Consider the following 20,837-nt stretch of genomic DNA (forward strand, 5'->3'; position numbering starts at 1 on the left):
GTAAATTAGTTGTAAGTAAAAATTAGTTATGCATCTCCATTTTGCTTTTTATTTACTTAGACTTTTAAAATTTTAAAATTCTTATAATTGCTAAGATAATATGTGGAAGATGATGAGAAAGTGAGTTCCTCATAAACACTGAGTGGCCAGATTATTATGATCTCTGAACGCATAATAATCTGGCCACTCAGTGTATATCCTATATAATAAAAGGCTAATATGCAAATTGTCCCCTCGATCAGGAGTTCAACCAGCAGGCAGGCTGGCCAACTGCCCATGTCCCCTCTCCCTGGCCAGGCTGGCCGGACCCCACCCATGCACGAATTCATACACCGGGCCTCTAATGTGTATATATATATCTATATATATATAGATATATATATATATATCTATATATATCTATATAGATATATATATCTATATAGATATATATATATACTGAGTGGTGTATATATATATATATATATATATATATATATATATATATATATATACACACACACACACACTGAGTGGCCAGATTATTATGTGTTCATAGATCATAATAATCTGGCCACTCAGTGTAATTTCTAGATATTATACATATTATGGTCATAATAAATACTGGATTTTCAGCTAATAATGCACAACCTCAGTCAATTTACCTGTAATTTAAGTCTCAACTTTTTTATATGTAGATGACCTTGAGCTGGGAAGCCATTTGACTTGCCCTGTATTATTTGAGCTGCACATACAAAAACCCATATTCTCTTGTGGCAGAGACTGCCCATTGTCCCCTTGTATCCGTCCTCACCTTCCTTTTATTATAAGGTTCTCATTTTTAGCAAGGCACATGACTGCCCAGCTAGAGCTTTACTCTCCTATTCTCTCTTACTACTTGGTGTGGCCAGATGACCAAGTTATTGCCAATGGAATGCAAGTAGAAGTGATGTGTACGACTTCTTTAAAAGGAAATTGTTTGCTCTCTTCCTTCCTATGGACTGGAATGTGGGTGTGATGGGGAGTCAGCTTTGGCCATGCAGGTGAGGACAAGCCCTGAGGGGAAGGCAGAACCACCGATGGAAGGAACACGAGACCCTGGGTGACTTTGTAGAGTACAGCCTCCAACTCACTCTGGCTGCCCCCCTATTTCTTGACCATCATGTGAGAGAGATAGAAACTATCTGGTCTGCGCTGCACTATTATGTTTGGGGATCTTGTCTTTAAGAGCAGCTTAACCTGAATCTTAACTAATAAAGGACATTCATTTATATTCAATGAAATGTTCCATTTCCTTTCCATGTGAAAGCATATGTTAGCTTTTTTTTTTTTTAAGTGGCAGGGAATTTGAGGAAAAAGGAAATCAGCGTTGCATCACGAGATTTTAGAAGTTTGGTTTTCTCACTGAGAGAAGATGGCACATTTACATTTTTCTCTTCCAAGGACATAATTTCATTCACATTAATAAATATTTATTGAGTGCCTGCTGTGTGTAAAACACAGTTGGAGTCCTGAGGAATACAGAGATGAAACAGACATAGTTCCTGTCCTGAAGAAACTCACAAACAAGCAGAGATACACAAACAAATGCACTACAAGATTGGTTTGCTATAGTAATAGAGATGCAGGTGAGTTCTATGGGGGCAGAGAGCTGGGAGAGAGAACTTCCACAGAGAAGGAAGGAGGGTCTCAGGAAGACTTGACAGAGAGATTGCATTTGAACTGCATGATGAAGAATTTGTGGAAGAAGATGGGAGGGCACAGGGACAGGTTTCTGAAATGCAGTGGGAAAAAATATTAGGGGAGCTCAGGAAACAAGGAAATATCCAGATGTTTTTGGAGTTTGAGGTGGTAAAATATAACTTTAGAAAGGTAGTTTGAGGCCACATAGTGAAAGAGCCTTGAATATTATACTAAAGAATCTAAATTTATTTTATACTGATGAGAAAATAGTAGATGATTTTGAGTATGGCAATTAAAAATCCATGGTGATTCTTAAACTATAGCATGCACAAGAATCTCCTGGAGGGTTTGTTAAAACAGAGATTGATGGGCTCCCCACTCAGAACTTCTGACTGAGTAGGTCTTCAGTGGGGCACTGGATTTTGCATTTTGAACAAGTTCCCAGATGGTGCTAATGCTGCTGGTCTGGAGATGCCACTCTGAGAAACACTGTTCTAGGAAGACCTTATCTGGCAGTGTAAAAGAGCAAAGTTGCAGGTTGAGTCCACAGATTAGTGGATCAGATGAAGAAATGAGTCCAGGTGAGAGAACCAAAATATTGCAAAAGAAAGGGGAATCTACAAACATTCCTGCAGAGGTAAATGGACAAGGCTTTAAGACTATCTGGATGTGAGGGACTAGCCACAAAGAGAGAGAATCATATTTATCTAACTTGAATAAGCAAAATGGCAATCCTGTTATCTGAGACTGAGCAAGTAGAAAGAGAAAAAGGTTTTAGTATGGAAAAATGATTATGAGTTCAGTTTAGAAAGGTTGTGTTTGAGGCACTGACCAAATAGTAATAGGGAGATGTTCACCAGACCTAACTTATAGATCTGGAGTGTAAGAAAGAAGAAATCAGAATTAAAGAAACACATTGAAAAGCCATAGGCATAGAACTAATTGTTGAAATGATGGAGTACAAAAATACAGGAGGTGAGAGCTGAGGACAGGCCTCAAAAAAGAAGACAAAGAATGAGGAGGTAGTAAGAGACCAGGAGAGTAAAGTATCTTAGAAGGCATGGCTTAAAACAAGTAAGGGATAGCTAGCTGTTTTAATTGATGAGAGAATGGAAGGTAGATAAGGACAAAGGGAAGACAAGTCACCAATGACTTTTGGGAGATCCATTTTAAAAGAACTGGGAGAAGCATACTTAGATGGCAAGGAACAGAACATTCAGTGGAAGGTGAGAGTAGAATGAGTGGATTGATGATTGTAAAAACTTAGGTGGGAGATTTAGGAGAAAGATAAAGCAGGTGCTTGAGGGGGAAGTAGGACCACAGGAAGTTTACTCTAGTGTTCAAGAGACTTGAGCAAATTAATATGTGAGATTAAAGAAGAAGGGGTGGGATCTAGCCAGTTTTGCTCAGTGGATAAAGCATTGGCCTGGTGAATAACGGGTCCCAGGTTTGATTCCAGTCAAGAGCCTGTACTTGGTGGCAGGCTCAATCCCTGGCCCTGGTTGGGGTGTGTGCAGGAGGCAACCAATCAATGTGTCTCTCTCACATCAATGTTTTTCTCTCTCTGTCTCTCTTCCTCTCTTCCACTCTCTCTAAAAATCAATGGAAAAATATCCTTGGGTGAGGATTAAAGAAAAGAAGAAGAAGAAGGGGTGGGAGGGAGAAAGAAAGGGATGGGGGGGGGGGAGAGAGAGAGAGAGAGAGAGAGAGAGAGAGAGAGAGAGAGAGAGAGAGAGAGGGAGAGAGAGAGAGATAAGATTACAGAAAAGTTGGGAGGGGGTAGAGTTAAGGGCTAAAACGTGGAGGTGGAGAGGGGGCAAATTAATGTGTTCTTGGCAAACAAAGTAAAGGGACAATCTGTGGAGACTAAAGACATGAGGAGAGGCTGTGGGTGAAAGACAAGGAGCAGAGGTTTAGAATAGTCACTTTCTTAGGTGTATACAAGACTTTACAAACTTTCAGTCCTCTCTGTTATCACTCTCAATTTAGTGATGAGCTCCTCCACATGACTTAGAGTGGTCACTCCAGGCCAGGGGAGGCTGAGTCAGGCCATAGTGTGGCCACATGTCTCCCCATCCAGCCTCCTGGCATGGATGCCATGGAGATTCTAGGAGACACAATTCCATACTTGTTTCCTGATGGGTGGCCTTTGCTATAAACATAAATGTTCAACTTTTAGTTTTCTTTTTCAGTTGCACAATTGCATTAGTAACTTTCTCCAATAAAGTTCTTCAGATAATATATCCCCTCATTTAATCACTGCACCCCATTCAAAGTTCCCCAAATTTGACATGTACTCTCACCTTACTCCTGCTAGAGTGAGAGAATGTATTTGAGTCTTACCTGGGACACTTAGAATGGGAGGAGACCCCATGTGTCTTTCAAGTATTATAGCAACTCATTGACTAAAACAGATTTAGATTATTTCTTATTTGCTTATGTTTCATATTCATAATCAAAGAACTAGGAAATTATTCACTCTAGGTTCTTTTTAGAGAATGATGAAGCTTATATAATCAGGAACTGAAAAGGCACGCTATCTGTACTATTTATGCTTGAAAGGAGTGAGCTATGTAGTCAGAGTAAATGGTTTTGGCTCATGTCTGCAAGCAGTAGATGGCAGCACATCCCTTTTGTGTGCTTTGTGTAGGCATGCAATACCCCTTGGAATTTGTAAGCATTTGGAGCCATAACCTCGGATTTAATGCCACTCGAGGACCAGTTATCAGACATTTGATTTATAAGTAATAAGGAATTCTGCAAATAAAGATTTATTTTGACATTCTTTAATTGCAGGGTTCACTGAAATGGCTAATAAAAAGTATTTACTAGTTCACTTTATTATTACTTTTATGAAATACCTGTTTTTGTATGATAATGTTTATTTGAAATTATGTACCACAAACAAGACCAGAAGTAGAAAACAGCACACCAAATAACAAGCCTCAAACAAAACAGAACAAACGAATAAAACAAGACCACACATACTTACAAACTCTCCTGAACCAACAATGTTCAAGAATTAACCCCATCAGCGCAGGAGGCTGGTCAAATTCATGCCTTTTGGTTTTTTACAATCTAAGTATGTTCTCGGCACCTAATGAGCTTTTTAAAAGCCAGCTTAAAGTCTTCATTAAAACTAGTGTAGAGCAGAGGGTTGATCAGAGAATTAACATAACCAAGCCATGTAAAAAAATCGGCCACTTCAGAAGACACAGTATAGATGCTCAGACCTACAATCAACTCTTTGATGAAAAATGGCAGCCATGACAAAATGAATGCACCCAAAATCAGCCCCAGGATGCGTGCTGCCTTGCGCTCCCTGGTACTAGAGATCTGCTGGCGCTCTCCCGGGTGATCTAGATCATTGTCAAAGGGAGGGATCCTGATGGAGGTGTGGAACTTTTCAAACTCTGTGGTAGGGTCTGAGGTGGAGAAGTCAGACACACAGAAAGTCTGTGTAAGTTTACAACTCGCAAATGAATTTTGGCTGTCTGTGCTTCTGTTGCTTAAGTGCCGGCTTGACCCTCTTTTCTGGTAAAGGCTCTTGGCTGCGTGGTAAATCCGGTAATAGAGAATCAGTATCAAAGTCAAGGGGATATAAAATGCCCCAAGAGTGGAGTAAATAGTGTAGATGACATGGTCATGCTGGATGGTGCACTGACTGGGGGGCGGGCTGAGTTGGCGGTGGCTCCTCCAGAACAGAGGGGGCATGGAGATGAAGATGGAGATCGTCCAGACAGTGAGGATCATCAGTCCTGCCCTCCTGGCGGTCCTCTTCCTGGCATACTCAATAGCATTGGTGATGGCCCAGTACCTGTCCAGGGCAATCACACAGAGATGGAGGATGGAGCAGGTGCAGCAGGTCATGTCCACACTCAGCCACACCTCGCAGATGAAGTACCCTAGCTTCCAGCTGTCCATGACAATGTACATGATGCTCAAGGGCATGACTAGCACTGCCACCAGGAGGTCTGTCACGGCCAGAGAACAGATCAGGTAGTTGGCGGGCTGGTGGAGCTTCTTGGTGGTGCAGATGGCCATGATCACGGCCAAGTTTAGCAACATGGTCAGGATGGTGATGATGACCAGAGTCATGGATATGAGCATCTTCTCAGTGATGGTCTTGGCTCTCCCAGCCACACTGGCTTCTGAGGTACAGTTAGTGATATTCATGTTTTCCCCGTTCCAGTCGACCCTATGAAGAAGCTGTTGGTTATTTTCCTTCAGCTGGAAACTACTTAGACTTGAATGTCCCTCATTTGTGGGGAGGTTGTAATTTCTTCAGCTATGTAGTCTCCTGTGTTCCATTTTGGGTGGGTAAAGGAAAGCACCACAGCATCTCTTCTGAATGGAGGGGTCCTGGAAAATAGTATGCTCCTGGTTAATTAATGAAAAAACCATATTGTTTTTCCTGTAGTATGTGATAATATGTTGGTATTAATAAAATGTTTACACAATTTTGATATAACTTTCTTTTCCCTCTCTGAATGTAAACTTCATCTTTACATTATTCCTCAATGGATACTTTTTTAAAGTACCCAAACACTTTCTGATAAAGACATTACCAAATTTAAGTCTGTTTTCCACCTGAATTTCTTTCTTATTTATATTTATTCTTTTATACACAGTACACATCTATTTATATAAACAGGTAATACGCAAATTAGCTGGGCATCACGACTGGCTCAGGAGGGGGCTGCATGACAACTGCTCAGGAGGAGCTGCATGCGCACATGGGCGGGAGGGGACTGAGTGTAGCCCCCAGCCCCAGCGGACACACACCAGGGGTGGGAGCATGCTCTGAGTGGCCATGGCACGGCTCAGAGCACGCCCCCTATGGGTGGCAGCAGCGGCCAGAGCAAAGCAGTCCCGGTCCCAGATGCCTGGCAGCAGCCAGAGCAAAGCAGCCCAGGTCCTGGGTGCCAGAAGGAAGCTGGTGCCAGCAGCCAGGGGAAGGAAGGCCTATTCTTGCATGAATATTTGTGCATCGGGCCTCTAGTTTATATATAAAAGGCTTTCTTTTACATTTGAAAAAATACGTTCACATTATATCATGCTTATTTGGGACCATTACATTGAAAAATTAAAATTGTTTGTAATAAGCATCCTCCAAAACAGATTTTATAGTTTCATAGCAAATATTCAACTCCAGAGATATTTTAGTGTCTCAGTGGGATTGTTCGATTTTGTCTAATTATTTCTGACATTTTATATATCCAACTGTGCACTTCAATGGAGAAAAGAGAGAGAAAAGCTTATCAGGTTACTTTGATGCTCATGACAAATTGTTCTTAGAGTAATACAGTAAACCCACTGTGAAGGAGCACCATCCTAAGCTCGAAGATCTCTGCATTTAAAAAGTGTGTTTAGCTTTGGTGAATATTTCTGTTCTATTTCTATTATCTATCTATCTATCCATCCCTATTTTTTGGATAGCTATGATTAAGTTGGGTAGTGAATGAGATAGTGACACTTACTGAATGCATAGCTGTAAGGAATTTTTAAAAAGTAAAGTTAAATATAAATGTATATTCACAAGACAATGAAAACCCACATAGAGATATTCACAGCTAATGGCTGCTGGTCAGAACACCAATCAAATAATTTGATTAGACTCTATGGTTTAGGTCCAGGAAAACTGAAGAAAAACTGCTGTTTCATCATTTTTAAGATGATGTAGATTAGGGCTAACAGACACAATGATTTCAGCAAAAGATGAGGGCAGAAGCAGGTGAGCGGTGTGTGAATGGGAGTGAAAGTGGTGAGGTTCTTTGGGTGGAGGGGGGACAAGAAGTCAGGGGGCAGGAATAAAAATCTCTAGCCTAAGTGAAAAGAGGGGAGATAGGTGTCATTTATCCTTTAGATATAGAAACTGAAAGAAAACAATAATGACTTCACTAAAGACCAAAAATAGAGCATTTGTTTTAAAGACAGTTTCTGTCTTTCAGCAGTTAAAAGAGAAACATTCTGCCTCTGTTTCCATTATGCTTTTACAGTGTTTTCTGCGGACTACCCTCTTTCGGATGTCTTGTGTTTCTCTAGTTCTTCCAAGGGACTTGTTCTACCAACAATCCCCTTTTTCTTGTAAATTGGATGTGTTTTGTTTTTCCCACCGGTACCTTGCCCTCCTTTTATAATCAGTTTAAATGTGCATTTACGTTTGAGACCAGGCTTAAACATTGAAAAAGTATGGGCTCTGGAATCAGACAGACCTGGCTTCCGATTGCAGCTGAGCCAACTGCCAGCTGCCAGCTGCTTGGGGCAACCTCTCTCTATTTTCCCCTGTGTCCCATATGTTTATTTCTCAATTTTGACCTCTTTTTCTTTAATAAAATTAAATAATTTTTTCTGTAAATATTAATCTATAGTTATGTTTTTCTTGGGTTCTTGAGGTTTGCCGGAATGAATAGTTCTCAATTGAAAGGCTTTCCAACTGAGCCTGTAAGATTGAGTATAGAGAACAGCATGAATAAGGGACAGAAAACTTTAGAAATTTCTATTTGATAATAGAGGCAATTAAGAAATGTAATTATTTTGAAAGCATGCAGTAAAAATAATCAGAAATAATTCAGCTTCATAGAACTTTTAAAAGCTGCTCTATTTTTCTGAGCTCCCATAACTTCTAATTATCATTTCTCTGATGACACCATTTAGTTCCTATTTTGTAACTATTTTTCATTTCCCCCTCAGCAGACTATACATTTCCGGAGGGTGGGGTGTGTGCCTGATTCATCTTTTTAACTCCCTCTAGTTAAATTAGCAAAAACATTGCCGCTTGGTGGGACCGACACTGTTAGCTCTTTAATGTGACTTCCTGGTTTATTTTGTGCCCAAGCCTTGCAGAGCAGGAGTTAGGTTTTGTATCCTTGTGCTGTCAGTCCCCCAAACTTCTGCACACATCCAGCTTGCCATCTTTTATTTCATACTGACACATTCTTTGGAATGGTGGGGTGAGTTGGATTGAATTGGGCCCTGGAGCTCTTCACTGCTTTAAAGGTCAGGTAGGTAAGGAGGAACCCACACAGCAAAGAACAGCTACCGAGGTGGAAGAGAATGATGGCGGATCATTCCATTGCATGTGAAGAAAGTGTATCAAATAAGAAAGAGTGATCAAAGGCTGAATGTAGTTCCAAGAAAGAACTGGAGGAGCGGAACTAGAGAGTGAATAAGAGCAATTTAAGAGTTTTGCTGATAAGGGGAGCAGAAAAATAAGGTAGTAACTGTGGAGGAGATATGGGGTCCCGGTTGTGTTCATTTTACCTAGGCTATTTGTTATTTTCTTTGGTGCTGCACTCCGTATCCTTTACATTGGGACAAAGAGCATTTTTGTAGTGAAATGTAAAAGAGGAAGCAGGAAAGCAGTAACGGAGGAGGCTGGTAGTCAGTCAGTGGGGCCTGGGGACCCCAAAGGAAGGAGGTTTTCTTGAGTAATTTAAGGGATCATACTGGGGGCAGTGAAGAGGCCAAAGAAACAGCCATACTAAAAAAATGATCTAACCTCAATTGTCTTGGCTTCCTTTTAACCTTCTTAAGGAAATGACACATGGTTATAATCACTACCAACTCCTTAGGAGGTAGTATGATTTCTAATTCGAACAGTGCTGGTTAAATAGTCCCCGAAAATCTCTTAGGTCTCTTTAGCTTTTCATGTAGTAGGGGAGGAAGGACTATATTAACACTTAACTCAAGACACATTCTGCAGAACCAATACAAATATTAACAAAAACACAGCAAACTTTTATTAGTCCATCAGAATGGAAAATTAACTGCAATAATCATAGTTAAAACAGACATAGCCTATCCGGAGTTGATGCAGGAGCTTCTTGGAGGTTTGTGACTTTCAGTTTCTGCTCTAATTATGACATGGAAAGTACCAGTGTAGTCCAAAACCGTATTTCAATGATTTTTCATTAAAAAAATGAGGAGTAGGAGAGAATCACTCTAAACCAAGTGGTTAGTGCATGCTGCTCCCATTAGCCAGAGCCTCTGGTGATACTGTCCCAGTGACGGTCAGAGCATCAGGGAGATGAGGGAGGCCATGAGCACACTCAACTCATTTTTTTGATTTGTTTGTTAAAATCTTCACCTGAGGATATTTTTTTCACTAATTTTTAGAGAGAGTGGAAGGGAGGGAGGGGAAATTCAAGAGAGAGAGAGAGAGAGGGGAGAGAGAGAGAGAGAGAGAGAGAGAGAGAGAGAGAGAGAGAGAGAGAGATATCTTGGTTGTCTCCTGCACATGCCTAACCAGGGCTGGGATCAAACCCAAGTACGTGCTCTTGACTGGGAATCAACCTGTGACCCTTTGGTTTGTGGGCCAATGGTCTATCCACTGAGTCACGCCAGCTAGGACTCAACTTACTTTTAATTTCACTATCTTATCTAGTTTTCTATTGGTTTTCAATAACTATTAATAATTCACCATATTCTTTCATCACTTCTTTGGTTGTTTTCATTTTGCCCAAAGTTCTTTAAATCATTTTTAGACAAACTCTCCAATATTTGCCAACTTATTTTTTTGTTATTTCAGGAGTGACAGCTTGCCCTCATATTACTAATTTTATCTAATTGTTTGTTAAATTCACTTCCTCAGCCTTCACAAATATTTTTTTTTTTGTCTGTCCAAGCAAAGGAAGGGTGGATAGTAGAATGTTTCTCAATTTGATCTTCAGTAGGAGCAAAGGAAGATGTAAAGGAGATATTAGAGTGTGGGTTCCTATTCATTTATTTAAACTGTGATTGGGACATAATGTAGTTGTTATGAGTTTATTATATTCATACTAATAGGAAAACATTATCATTGTAAAGTTCAAACAAAACAGAGTACATATAGTTTAAGGAGATGTTTATATATTCTGGACAGAAGTCCACATATAAAATCATTTGTCAAAATGAAAAAAAATTCCTTTTGCAATTACTACCAAAAGAATAAAATACGTAGGAATAAACTTAACAAAGAACACAGAAGGCCTATATACTGAAAATTACAAAGAATTATTAAAAGTGATGGAAAAAGTAACAACAAAATGGAAAAATATTCCATGCTCATGGATTAGAAGAATCAACATAGTTAAAATGGCCATATTACCCAAAGCAATATATAAATTTAATGCAATTCCCATCAAAGAAATAGAATGAGAAATTTAAAGAAATAGAATGAGAATTTTAAAGAAATAGAATGAGAAATCATCAGATTTGTATGGAACCACAAAAGACTCCAAATAGCCAAACAAATTCTGAGAAAAAGAAAGAAGCTGGAGGTATCATGTTATCTAACTTCAAATTATACTACAGTGCTACCATAATCAAAACATGTGTCCTGATCAGAAGTCGAACCCTGAGCCACACCGGCCGGGCAAGTTCTATTAATTTCTGAGTCATGTGTTTTGAAGATCTGTTATTAGATACTTACTCATTTAGAATTATGTCTTCTTGATGAATTGACCCTTACATCATTATGTAATGTGTCCATTTGTCCCTTATAATATTCTGATGTTTATTTTGTATGATATTAAGATAGCTATTCCAACTTTCTTTTAATTAATGTTAGTATGTGTTTTTTTTCTATCCTTCTACTTTTAGCCTATCTATGTTTAATAGACAACGTCTACTTAGGTTTTGCATTTTATCTGATCTGACATTCTCTTCCTTTTCATTAGGATATTTTGATCATTTAAACTTAATGTAGTTATTGATGTACTTGGTTTTAATTCTATCATCTTTTTATTTATTCTTCAAGTTTCCTTTTATGTCCTTAGTATTTTATAAATTTTAGCATAAACTCCTGCACATGTTATGTTAAATTTATATCTAAGTATTTGATTTTCTTTGGAGTGAATGTAAATGGCATCGTGTTTTTAATTGCAGTTTCCGCATGTTTATTTTTATAATATAGAAATGTAATTGATTTTGTGTGTTGATCTCATGTTATGCAACCTTGCTTAATTCACTTATTAATTATAGGACTAAATAGGACTTTTGGAGTAGATTCTTGGAGTTTTCTACATAGATGATCATGTCATTTGCAAATTGGAACACTTTTATTTCTTCTCTCTCATCTGTACGCCTTTTCTTGCCTTATTGAAGTAGCTAGACCTTCCAATACTATGTTGATTATCAGTAGTGAGAATAGACATTTTTATCTTATATTTTATCTTGGGAGAAAACATTTAGTCTTTCCATATTAATGGAATAGGTGTCATTTTGGGGGAATGGAAAGTAAGCAGAAGTGGTATGTGGCACTTTTAGGCCTGGTCTACAAAAACTTCTAATGAACCATCCCTATGCTCAGTCTCTATTCCTCAGTTGGATGGGATGGAAGTATCATGGGTCCCCTTCTGGCTTGCATTAGATAATGATATAAGTGAGAAATAACATTTTATTTTATTAAACCAGTAATATTTTGGAGTTTGTCAGTGAAAGTGGCTAATATTATTTTATTTAAGTAACACATCAATTATCCTTTGGGTGATCAATCTTTGGAAGTTTGGTCTCACAATTTGAAAAGATGAAGATGATTTTACCTACCTTATGTATTTGAGAGAGAATAAAATGGGATAGCACCTGCCAAAGTACTTGCACATTTCCTGACACCTAAGTACTCAATAAACATTTGTTCAGTCTATTGTTTGCTAAGCATGTTCATGTGTTGACATACTAATGGATATTTTATCTCCATATTGAACTAAGGGGTATTTACTTGTGTTTGTGTCTTTGAATGTTTAATCTAGCCCTTTAAAATTTATTCTTCAGTGGTAAAAGTGATGAAATGTAATGCAAACCCAATATATATTGATCAAAATATTATGCACTTGTCAGCCCACTTGACATAGTTCCTTAGTAAACATTCATAGTTGTCTTGTGAATTAGACTTTAAGAACATATGTCACAAACTATGCCCATGTTTTCCTTGGATCTTTTGCTTGTTTCTAAGCAAAGATGAGGAGAAAAGGGGCAAGTTATACAGGTAGTTTCCCCCATTGACATAAAGCTTACGTGGAAAGCAGATATATACCCCCTTACTCATAAATCAGGTCCATTCATTCAAAATGTCATTTTGAAGAGATTATTTAGAAGACAAATCCAGAAAAGGTGCCAAATGCAAGAAGGTGGTTGAGAATTCTTTAATGAGGCCAGGGAATCTGTAGATGTGATGGATGGAGTAGAGAGGTTGCGTAGGGAATGAAATCTTCAGAGTTAAATGCCTGAGGGAAAATAGAAAGTAATTTAGAGGACTGGGTGCCATGAACTTGATACAATTTATTGGCCAAGTGATTTTAGTACTTTGGTGATAATAATATAAAAGTTGGGTATTATAATAATATCTTAAATAACTCATAAAGAGAATTTGAGGAATTTGTCTAAAACATATTTGAGAAATTTGTCTAAAACATATTTTTCATCTGAGTCTTTTCTACCATTAAAAATAGTCCTTTTTGGATAGCCAACACACAGTTGTGTTTCTGTGTACTCTGGTTTACATATTGGTTTGGGCTTTTACCTTACCACTTTTGCTGACCTAAAGAGGAAGACCTCAATTTTTGTTATGATCAGAACATATTCTGCTTCTCAGACTACTACACAAATAATACTTAGTTTGTTCAGTGCTTTTTCTTTCATTCTACAGTCTGTTGTTGCCACTCCACCCCTGGCTGTTGAACTCATTTAGCTTTCTAAACCCTTTAACTGTGCTTCTTGGATTTGGCAATTCATTAGCTATAAAATTCTGCCATGCTCCAGGCAGGAGCATACAATAAGATAAATTTGTGGTATCAACTTTTCAATAAATATTTAAATTTTGGTATAATTTTAGATTTATAGAAAAGTTGTAAAGACAAATAGGCAGTTTCTGTATACCCCTCACCTATTTCATCCATTGTTAACTTACTACATTATCATAGTACATTTATCAAAACTAAGAAAGCTGCATTGATTCATTACTAAATTCCAGACTATCTTTGGATTTAACCAGTTTTTCCATTAATGTCCTCTCTCTGTTTCAATCCATGGTATCCACATTGTAATTAGTTATATCTTCTCAGTGGTCTTTGGTCTGTGACAATTTCTCAATCTTTGCTTGTTTTTCAGGTCCTTAATGGTCTTGGCCAGGTATCCTGAGAATATCACCCAAATTGGTTTGTCTGATGTTTTTTTCATGATTAAACTGGGGTATGGGTTTTTAGGAAAGAATACAGTACCGTGGAGGTAAAGTGCCCCTTTCATTACATCCCATCAGGAGTACATAACATCCATGACACCAATGGAGGTGTTAACATTCGTCACTTGGTTAAGGGAGCGTTTGCCAGGATTCTATTTTTCCCTTTCCCAACTCGTTTTTATTTTTAAATTTAATAAATCTTTATTGTTCAGATTATTACAATCGTTCCTCTTTTCCCCCCCATAGCTCCCCTCCACCCAGTTCCCACCCCACCCTCTGCCCTTACCTCCGCCCCCACCACTGTCCTCATCCATAGGTGTATGATTTTTGTCCAGTCCCTTCCCGCACCCCCCACACCCCTTTCCCCCTGAGAATTGTCAGTCCACTCCCTTTCTATGCCCCTGATTCTATTATATTCACCAGTTTATTCTGTTCATCTGATGCTTTTTATTCACTTGATTTTTAGATTCACTTGTTGCTAGATATGTATTTGTTGTTCATAATTTTTATCTTTACCTTTTTCTTCTTCTTCCTCTTCGCAGAGAATGCCTTTCAGCATTTCATATAATACTGGTTTGGTGGTGATGAACTCCTTTAGCTTTTTCTTATCTGTGAAACTCTTTATCTGCCCTTCAATTCTGAATGATAGCTTTGCTGGGTAGAGTAATCTTGGTTGTTGGTTCTTGCTATTCATCACTTTGAATATTTCTTGCCACTCCTGTCTGGCCTGCATAGTTTCTGTTGAGAAATAGGCTGACAGTCATATGGGTGCTCCCTTGTAGGTAACTAACTGTTTTTCTCTTGCTGCTTTTAATATTCTCTCTTTGTCTTTTGCTCTTGGCATTTTAATTATGATGTGTCTTGGTGTGGTCCTCTTTGGATTCCTTTTGTTTGGGGTTCTGTGCGCTTCCTGGACTTGTAAGTCTATTTCTTTCACCAGATGGGGCAAGTTTTCTGTCATTATTTCTTCAAATAGGTTTTCAGTATCTTGCTCTCTCTCTTCTTCTGGCACCCCCATAATTCGGATGTTGGTACGCTTGAAGTTGTCCCAGAGGCTCCTTACACTATCTTCATATTTTGGGATTCTTTTTTCTTTTTGCTTTTCCGGTTGACTGTTTTTTGCTTCTTTGTATTTCAGATCTTTGACTTGATTCTTGTGATCCTCTAGTCTGCTGTTAGATCTCTGTATAATATTTTTTATTTCAGTGTATGCTTAATTTCTAGTTGGTCCTTTTTCATATCCTTGAGGGTCTCACTAAATTTATCATCCTTTTCTAGGAAATTCTTGAAAAACCTTATAACCGTGGTTTTGAACTCTATACCCAGTCGTTTGCTTTCCTCCATTTCTTTCATTTGTGATCTGTTTCTTTGTCTCTACATTTTGGTTGCTACCCTGAGTTGATAGAGTGGCTTTGTGTGGTAGGTGTCCTATAGGGCCCAGTGGCTCAGCCTCCCCAGTTACCTGAGGTGGACACTCTTGGTGCACCCATTTGTGGGCTGTGTGCACAGTCTTGTTGTAGTTAAGCCTTGATTTCTGTTGGTATCACTGGGAGAAATTGACCTCTAGGCCAATTGGCTGTGAGGATCAGCTGTGTCTACGCTGGGAGAACTTCTATGCTGGAGACACCCTTATGAGACAAGACTTGCAAAAGCCTCTGTGCTCAGTTTGGATGGGGCAGAGTCTCAGGGCGGAGCAGACAGTATTGGTTTCCCTCAGCCCTGCCCTAATAGGCCCCTGTGTCTCAGTGTCCCGTGGTAATTGCTGCAAGCACTTCTGAGAGAAAGCCGCCCTTGATGTTTCACCCGCTGCCAGACATTCCAGTTTCTCCCCAAATGAGTTGGGTCCCCAGAGTCTCACCTAGAACTGGAGTTCAGTGCAGTTGGGAGCTTTTGTCTCCCTCCTGCTTGAGAAAGCCAGCCGTGCACTCAGTTGCCCACCCTCTCTGCGCTCGTGCCTTGATACCTCTGCCTCCTGCAGCTCCTCTGAGTCTCAGTGTGCTTTTCTCTTTCCTTATAGTTGTAGAATTTCCACTCAGTCAGCCTTCCTGTGGTTCTGGATGATGTCCATTTTGTCTTTTAGTTGTAGTTTTGAAATTGTTGTGTGAGGCAGCAGTTTAGGTGTTTACCTATGCTGCCATCTTGGTTTCTCCCCTCCCAAATTGGTTTTTTAGAAGTGAGTCAATAACGCTAGCCCACCTTCAAGGATTGGAGGGGGGGGAGGGGTTAAGCTCCACCTCCAAGAGGGGGGAATATGTACATATATGATTTAGAATTCTTCTGTAAGGGATTTGTCTTTTTACTACTTAGTTACTTTCAGTAATTTATATTTATATGTACATACATTTATGATTCAGTCCCAAGGGGATAGTAGCTGCTAGTTTTAAGGAAATTACCTTTAGAAAAGTGCTCTTGATACCAATTTATATCATTTACTATTTATGTCAGTATGGACCAGGGACATGTATTTTATTCTTTGGGTTATAATCCAAGACCACATCACTTGTTTATTGTTCAAACTGTTCCAGCTTTGGCCATTGGTCAGCTCCTGTTGCACCATCTCTTTTATGAGTCTTGTTTTCCTTTGTCCCCTGTGGACAGGCTACATCTCTTTAAAAGGTGATGGGAAAAACAATCTGTCTTGTGAAGTACACGTAAGGTTTTAGTCAATAGAGAGTCTATTCCAGGCAAATAAAGCCTTTCAATATGAAGGGCACCTGTAGAAGTGTTATTTACTTTTCAGCCAAGGAAAATAAAAAATGAACTTTATGAAGTACCTGTTGTTTAAGCTAGCTGGTGCTTGAGGTTGTATTAGTAAATTAAAAAAAAAAAGAAATGACTTTTTAAAAAAAAACTCAGCTTAATGACACAACTGAAGTACTCAATTCCTCAGAGGAGATCTAGGCACCTTCCTGTGTGTGCATAGATTTTTCTTTGAAATCTGCAGTGTAATGTGCCTTTGTGGCAGACCCAGTGGAATGAGTATTTAAGCTGCCTTCAGGGCTAAAGTTGCACACTGTGCTTCCACCTAGGGAAGCATTGTTATCTTAGATCACTTGGCATGGCCCCAGCTGCCTCTGAAAGTATGTCCTACAAAGGGCGGTTTGCAGGTATCTGCCTTTTTCTAAACATACTTCAGCTTGAGAAGCAAGAGCTCGTGTGTTGCATGGAAATGGTAGGGTCAAGAGTACAGACCTCCTGTGAATGCATCTCAGATGTACTGGATGTATTGATGGTTGGTTATGTGTCCCTGAAAAAGATACACCATGCCTTTGGGTCTCAGAAGTAATGAAGAGCATCTTTCAGGTCTAACATCCTATGATTTTTATGCTCTGATTTTATGGTGACTGGAAGAAGGGTATGCACATGTATTTATGTTTCAGTTCCAAGAGAAAAGTAGCCTATAGCTTTGGAAATTATATTATAAACTAGAGGCCTGTTGCACGATATTCATGCAAGAATAGGCCTTCCTTCCACTGGCTTTGCTCCCAGCCGCCTGGGAGCCTGCAAGTCCTTGCTCCTGGCCGGAGCACTGTTCCTGTATCTCCCTGCACTGCCTCCCCTCCCCCTCATAGCAGGTGTCCCGCCCCTCCTGGCTGCTCTGCACCTGTATATGCAAATTAACCTTCTAGCTTTGTCAGGTTAATTTGCATACTCACTCCTGATTGGCTGTGGGCGTAGCAGAGGTACAGTCAATTTACATGTTTGTCTATTATTAGGTAAGATGTGCTGTTGATGCCCAATAAAAATGCCAAGGGTTTCTGACATTTATGTAATATTGCTATTTTTCAAATTTACTTTCACATTAATTTTCTGTTTTACCTTTAAACACAGAATCTTTCTATCAAACATACATTATCCCTACGCTTCGACTCTCAAGTTGATATTTAGCTACCTCTCTTTAGATGGCTGGCTTTCTCTTGATTTTTCAATAGTCATGGGTGCTGTGTGGTCTCTGATATTTATGCAAATCTTGGGGTTGACTTTGCTCCAAACTATCATTTCAAGGATATTTATATAAAGAATAGCCTAGCCCAACCAGTATGGCTCAGTGGTTGAACATCAACCTATGAACCAAGAGGTCACAGTTCTATTCCTGGTCAGGGCACATGCCCAGGTTGCAGGCTTGATCCCCAGTAGGGAGTGTGCAGGAGGCAGCAGATCAATGATTCTCTCTCAGCATTGATGTTTCTGTCTCTCTCTTCCTCCCCCTTCCTCTCTGAAATCAATAAAAATATATAAAAAATAAAAAAATAAATGAAGAATATCTTTGAATGACAGGAACTGGGAAAGGGAGGCATGCTTACTGTCTAGCATGCTAAAGCAAGCTGCCCCTTTTGGAGTAAGTGGCAGGATGCTTACTGCCCTTTATAAAAGACTAGTGCACCAGTGCACGGATTCATGCACATTGAAAGGAAATTAATTAGAAGGTGGCCAGTGGTGCGGGACTGGGCGAGAAGGGCTGGACATGCCCTGGAGCCAACCTCCTGCTGTCCCTCCCTGGCTGGCAGCACCTGGGGTGGTGCTGCGGCTCAGCTTGAAGGGCATCTGCGGAGTGAGTGGGGTCTCTCTGGTAGGTGGGGTCCTTTGGCCTGGCCTGTGGAGGATTGGGCTGGAACCGGCTCTCCGACATCCCCTGAGGGGTCCCGAATTGTGAGAGGGCAGTTCTCAGGTGATGCACCCTGAAATTGGGCTCCTTCCTCTCTGGTTCCAGAGTTTATCACCTGAGAACCACTGCTGCCAAGTCACTGCAGCTCAGTAGCTCCTGCATTGAGCATCTGCCCCCTGGTGGTCATTGTGCATCATAGTTACCATTTGGTTGCTTAGCCTTTTATATATATAGCTTTTGTTTCCCTAAGATCAGTATGTGACCTGTAATGCACTCATTGCATGCAAGAGTCATGTAGCTCTCTTTGCATCACTTGGTGGGAATTTGAGCTTGGGAAATTGGTGCAAAAAAATGCTAATATTCTGGCAACTGCTATTACTATAATCAAGTCGGTTACTCTATGACATAGGAGTTTTCTGTCTTCTGATTGTTCCATGTAACTGTGGCATTTGTTAGCTTACAGATAGGGTAAAATCTCAGATTTCCAGTTAGTTCTTTGCAGTGTACTGCCCATTGTAAAGTTTTAGTGGGTTGTATAGAACCACTGATTTTGGGGAGATGGTACTCTCGATTCATACTTGCCTTGAGCTTGATGAGGTTTGATAAAAAGAGCTGAGAACTTGGATTCCAAAAGCACTGGATTCAAGTACACTTTGGTCACTTTCTAGCTTTGTAACACTGGCAAAGTCACTCAGCATCTCTGCACTTCTTTCCTTCTCCTTTTAGTGAAGATGACCTACTTCACAAGGTTATCATGAAGATCAAAAACGATAATACATACATGTGCTATCCAACATGGCAACCATACATGACTATTTATATTAAAATTAAATTAAAAATCAGTTCCTCACTTATACTAGTACCACTTTTCAAATGTTCAATAGTCACACATGTGATTAGATAAAACATATATAACATTTCTATTACTGTCCTCAATTATATTGGACAGTGCTAACAAAGCTCTTTATATGTATTATAGAAAGATAAGATTGTTTTGTTGTTCTATTGCTATTATTGGGAGGTTGGATGGTACCAGTGCACCTGCCTTGTTAACTTGTGGCAAGTTTTAAGACTCACATGTGCCATGGAGAGCCCTGGTTTTCTATATACAGGAAAAACTTAGGTGGAGTTTGGTAACAGAAGTAAGGCTGGGAATAAAAATGAAGTCTCATTTCTTTATTATTTTTTTTTTAAATGTAATTTTATTCATTTCAGAGAGGAAAGGAGAGGGAGAGAGAGATAGAAATATCCATGATAAGAGAGAATCACTGATCAGCTGCCTCCTGCAAGGCCCCTACTAGAGATTGAGCCCGCAACCCAGGCATGTGCCCTTGACCGGAATAAAACCTGGGACCCTTCAGTCTGAAGGCCAACGCTCTATCCACTGAGCCAAACTGATTAGGGTGAAGTCTCATTTCATGTACCAGGGGTTGCACAAAGTGATGTGTTGAATTTTCCAAGGATACATATATGCTCAGTGTGAGATTTCTGTGAAAAAGGTAAGTGACTTTTGCTATGGGTATGCACCCTATGTATTTGCTTTTTTTGTCCTATATTTGTTTGTTTACTTTGTATTTGGCTGTCTTGTTTCAAAAAATAAATGTGGTTTGACTTTCCTATAGTTATATTGTCTGACTCCCAAATTTACAATATTTATCTTGTCAATTTTTGCCTCCTTTTCTTTTTTTCTTCTTCAATATTATAATTATTAAGGGCATTGAGAGGACTTCTAAAATTTTTTATCTCTGATGATCCCTTTTAGTTGCTAAGCTATTATCCACCAGTCCCTTCCAGGATATAGTTAATTAGATTTCACTAGTTTCCAGCGGTGTTAAAAGAGTCTATAGGGATTAGTAGCACTAATCAGAATTTTAAAGGGCACTGATATTTCTGTAAATATTATAGGATTATATTTATTTTTTTCTTCTCAAACTGCTACAGGTGAAGTACTTCAGATATAATAGGAAAAGCAAATAATTTCACCATATATAAACTCCGACTTGTGGGTGCTGGCTCCTGGAGTGTTAGGCTGATTCAGAGGTGGTGTCTAGACTCAGCAGAAGACACTTATGAATTATTAGTGGTCAATAACAAGTAATTGGCCTAAATTGGTGTCTGAAAAGCTAAGAATTTTTATTTCCCTAGAATTAAAAAAAAAAAAATCATTGTCCTTCCAAATGGCAGCAAAGATTGTGAGGGCCATCATTTTGAGTCAGTCTAATTTCAATCTCAATTCTACCTAGAGAAAACCAAATTCTTCCAGTTACCATGCTTGTGAATTCAAGCTCTTATCAGAAAACTGATAGGATTGTGACCCTCCATGCCACTTTTTTCTAGTTTTTGAGAAGCACAACAAGGTGGTGATATAACTTTTCTCCTCTCTGTACAACAGCACAAACAGTAAGTAGCAGC

General features: G+C 39.3%; 1 protein-coding gene across 2 annotated transcripts in view; it reads right to left on the reverse strand.

Annotated features, from left to right (window-relative positions):
* Nucleotides 1–4,440: 4,440 nt before the first annotated feature.
* Nucleotides 4,441–20,837, reverse strand: part of HTR1E (5-hydroxytryptamine receptor 1E) — a 72,244-nt gene continuing 55,847 nt past the window's right edge. Inside the window, exon 2 of one of the 2 annotated variants that reach the window (XM_080666106.1) lies at nucleotides 4,441–6,024. In XM_080666106.1, coding sequence (XP_080522232.1) covers nucleotides 4,741–5,838 — 1,098 coding nt within the window. In that variant the 5' untranslated portion in view covers nucleotides 5,839–6,024 and the 3' untranslated portion in view covers nucleotides 4,441–4,740. The remainder of the gene's footprint in view (nucleotides 6,025–20,837) is intronic. The other variant, XM_080666107.1, reaches the window with a different exon arrangement.

The sequence above is a fragment of the Plecotus auritus genome (assembly GCF_963455305.1).
Source record: "Plecotus auritus genome assembly, chromosome: 4".
NCBI classification, from domain to species: Eukaryota; Metazoa; Chordata; class Mammalia; order Chiroptera; family Vespertilionidae; genus Plecotus; species Plecotus auritus.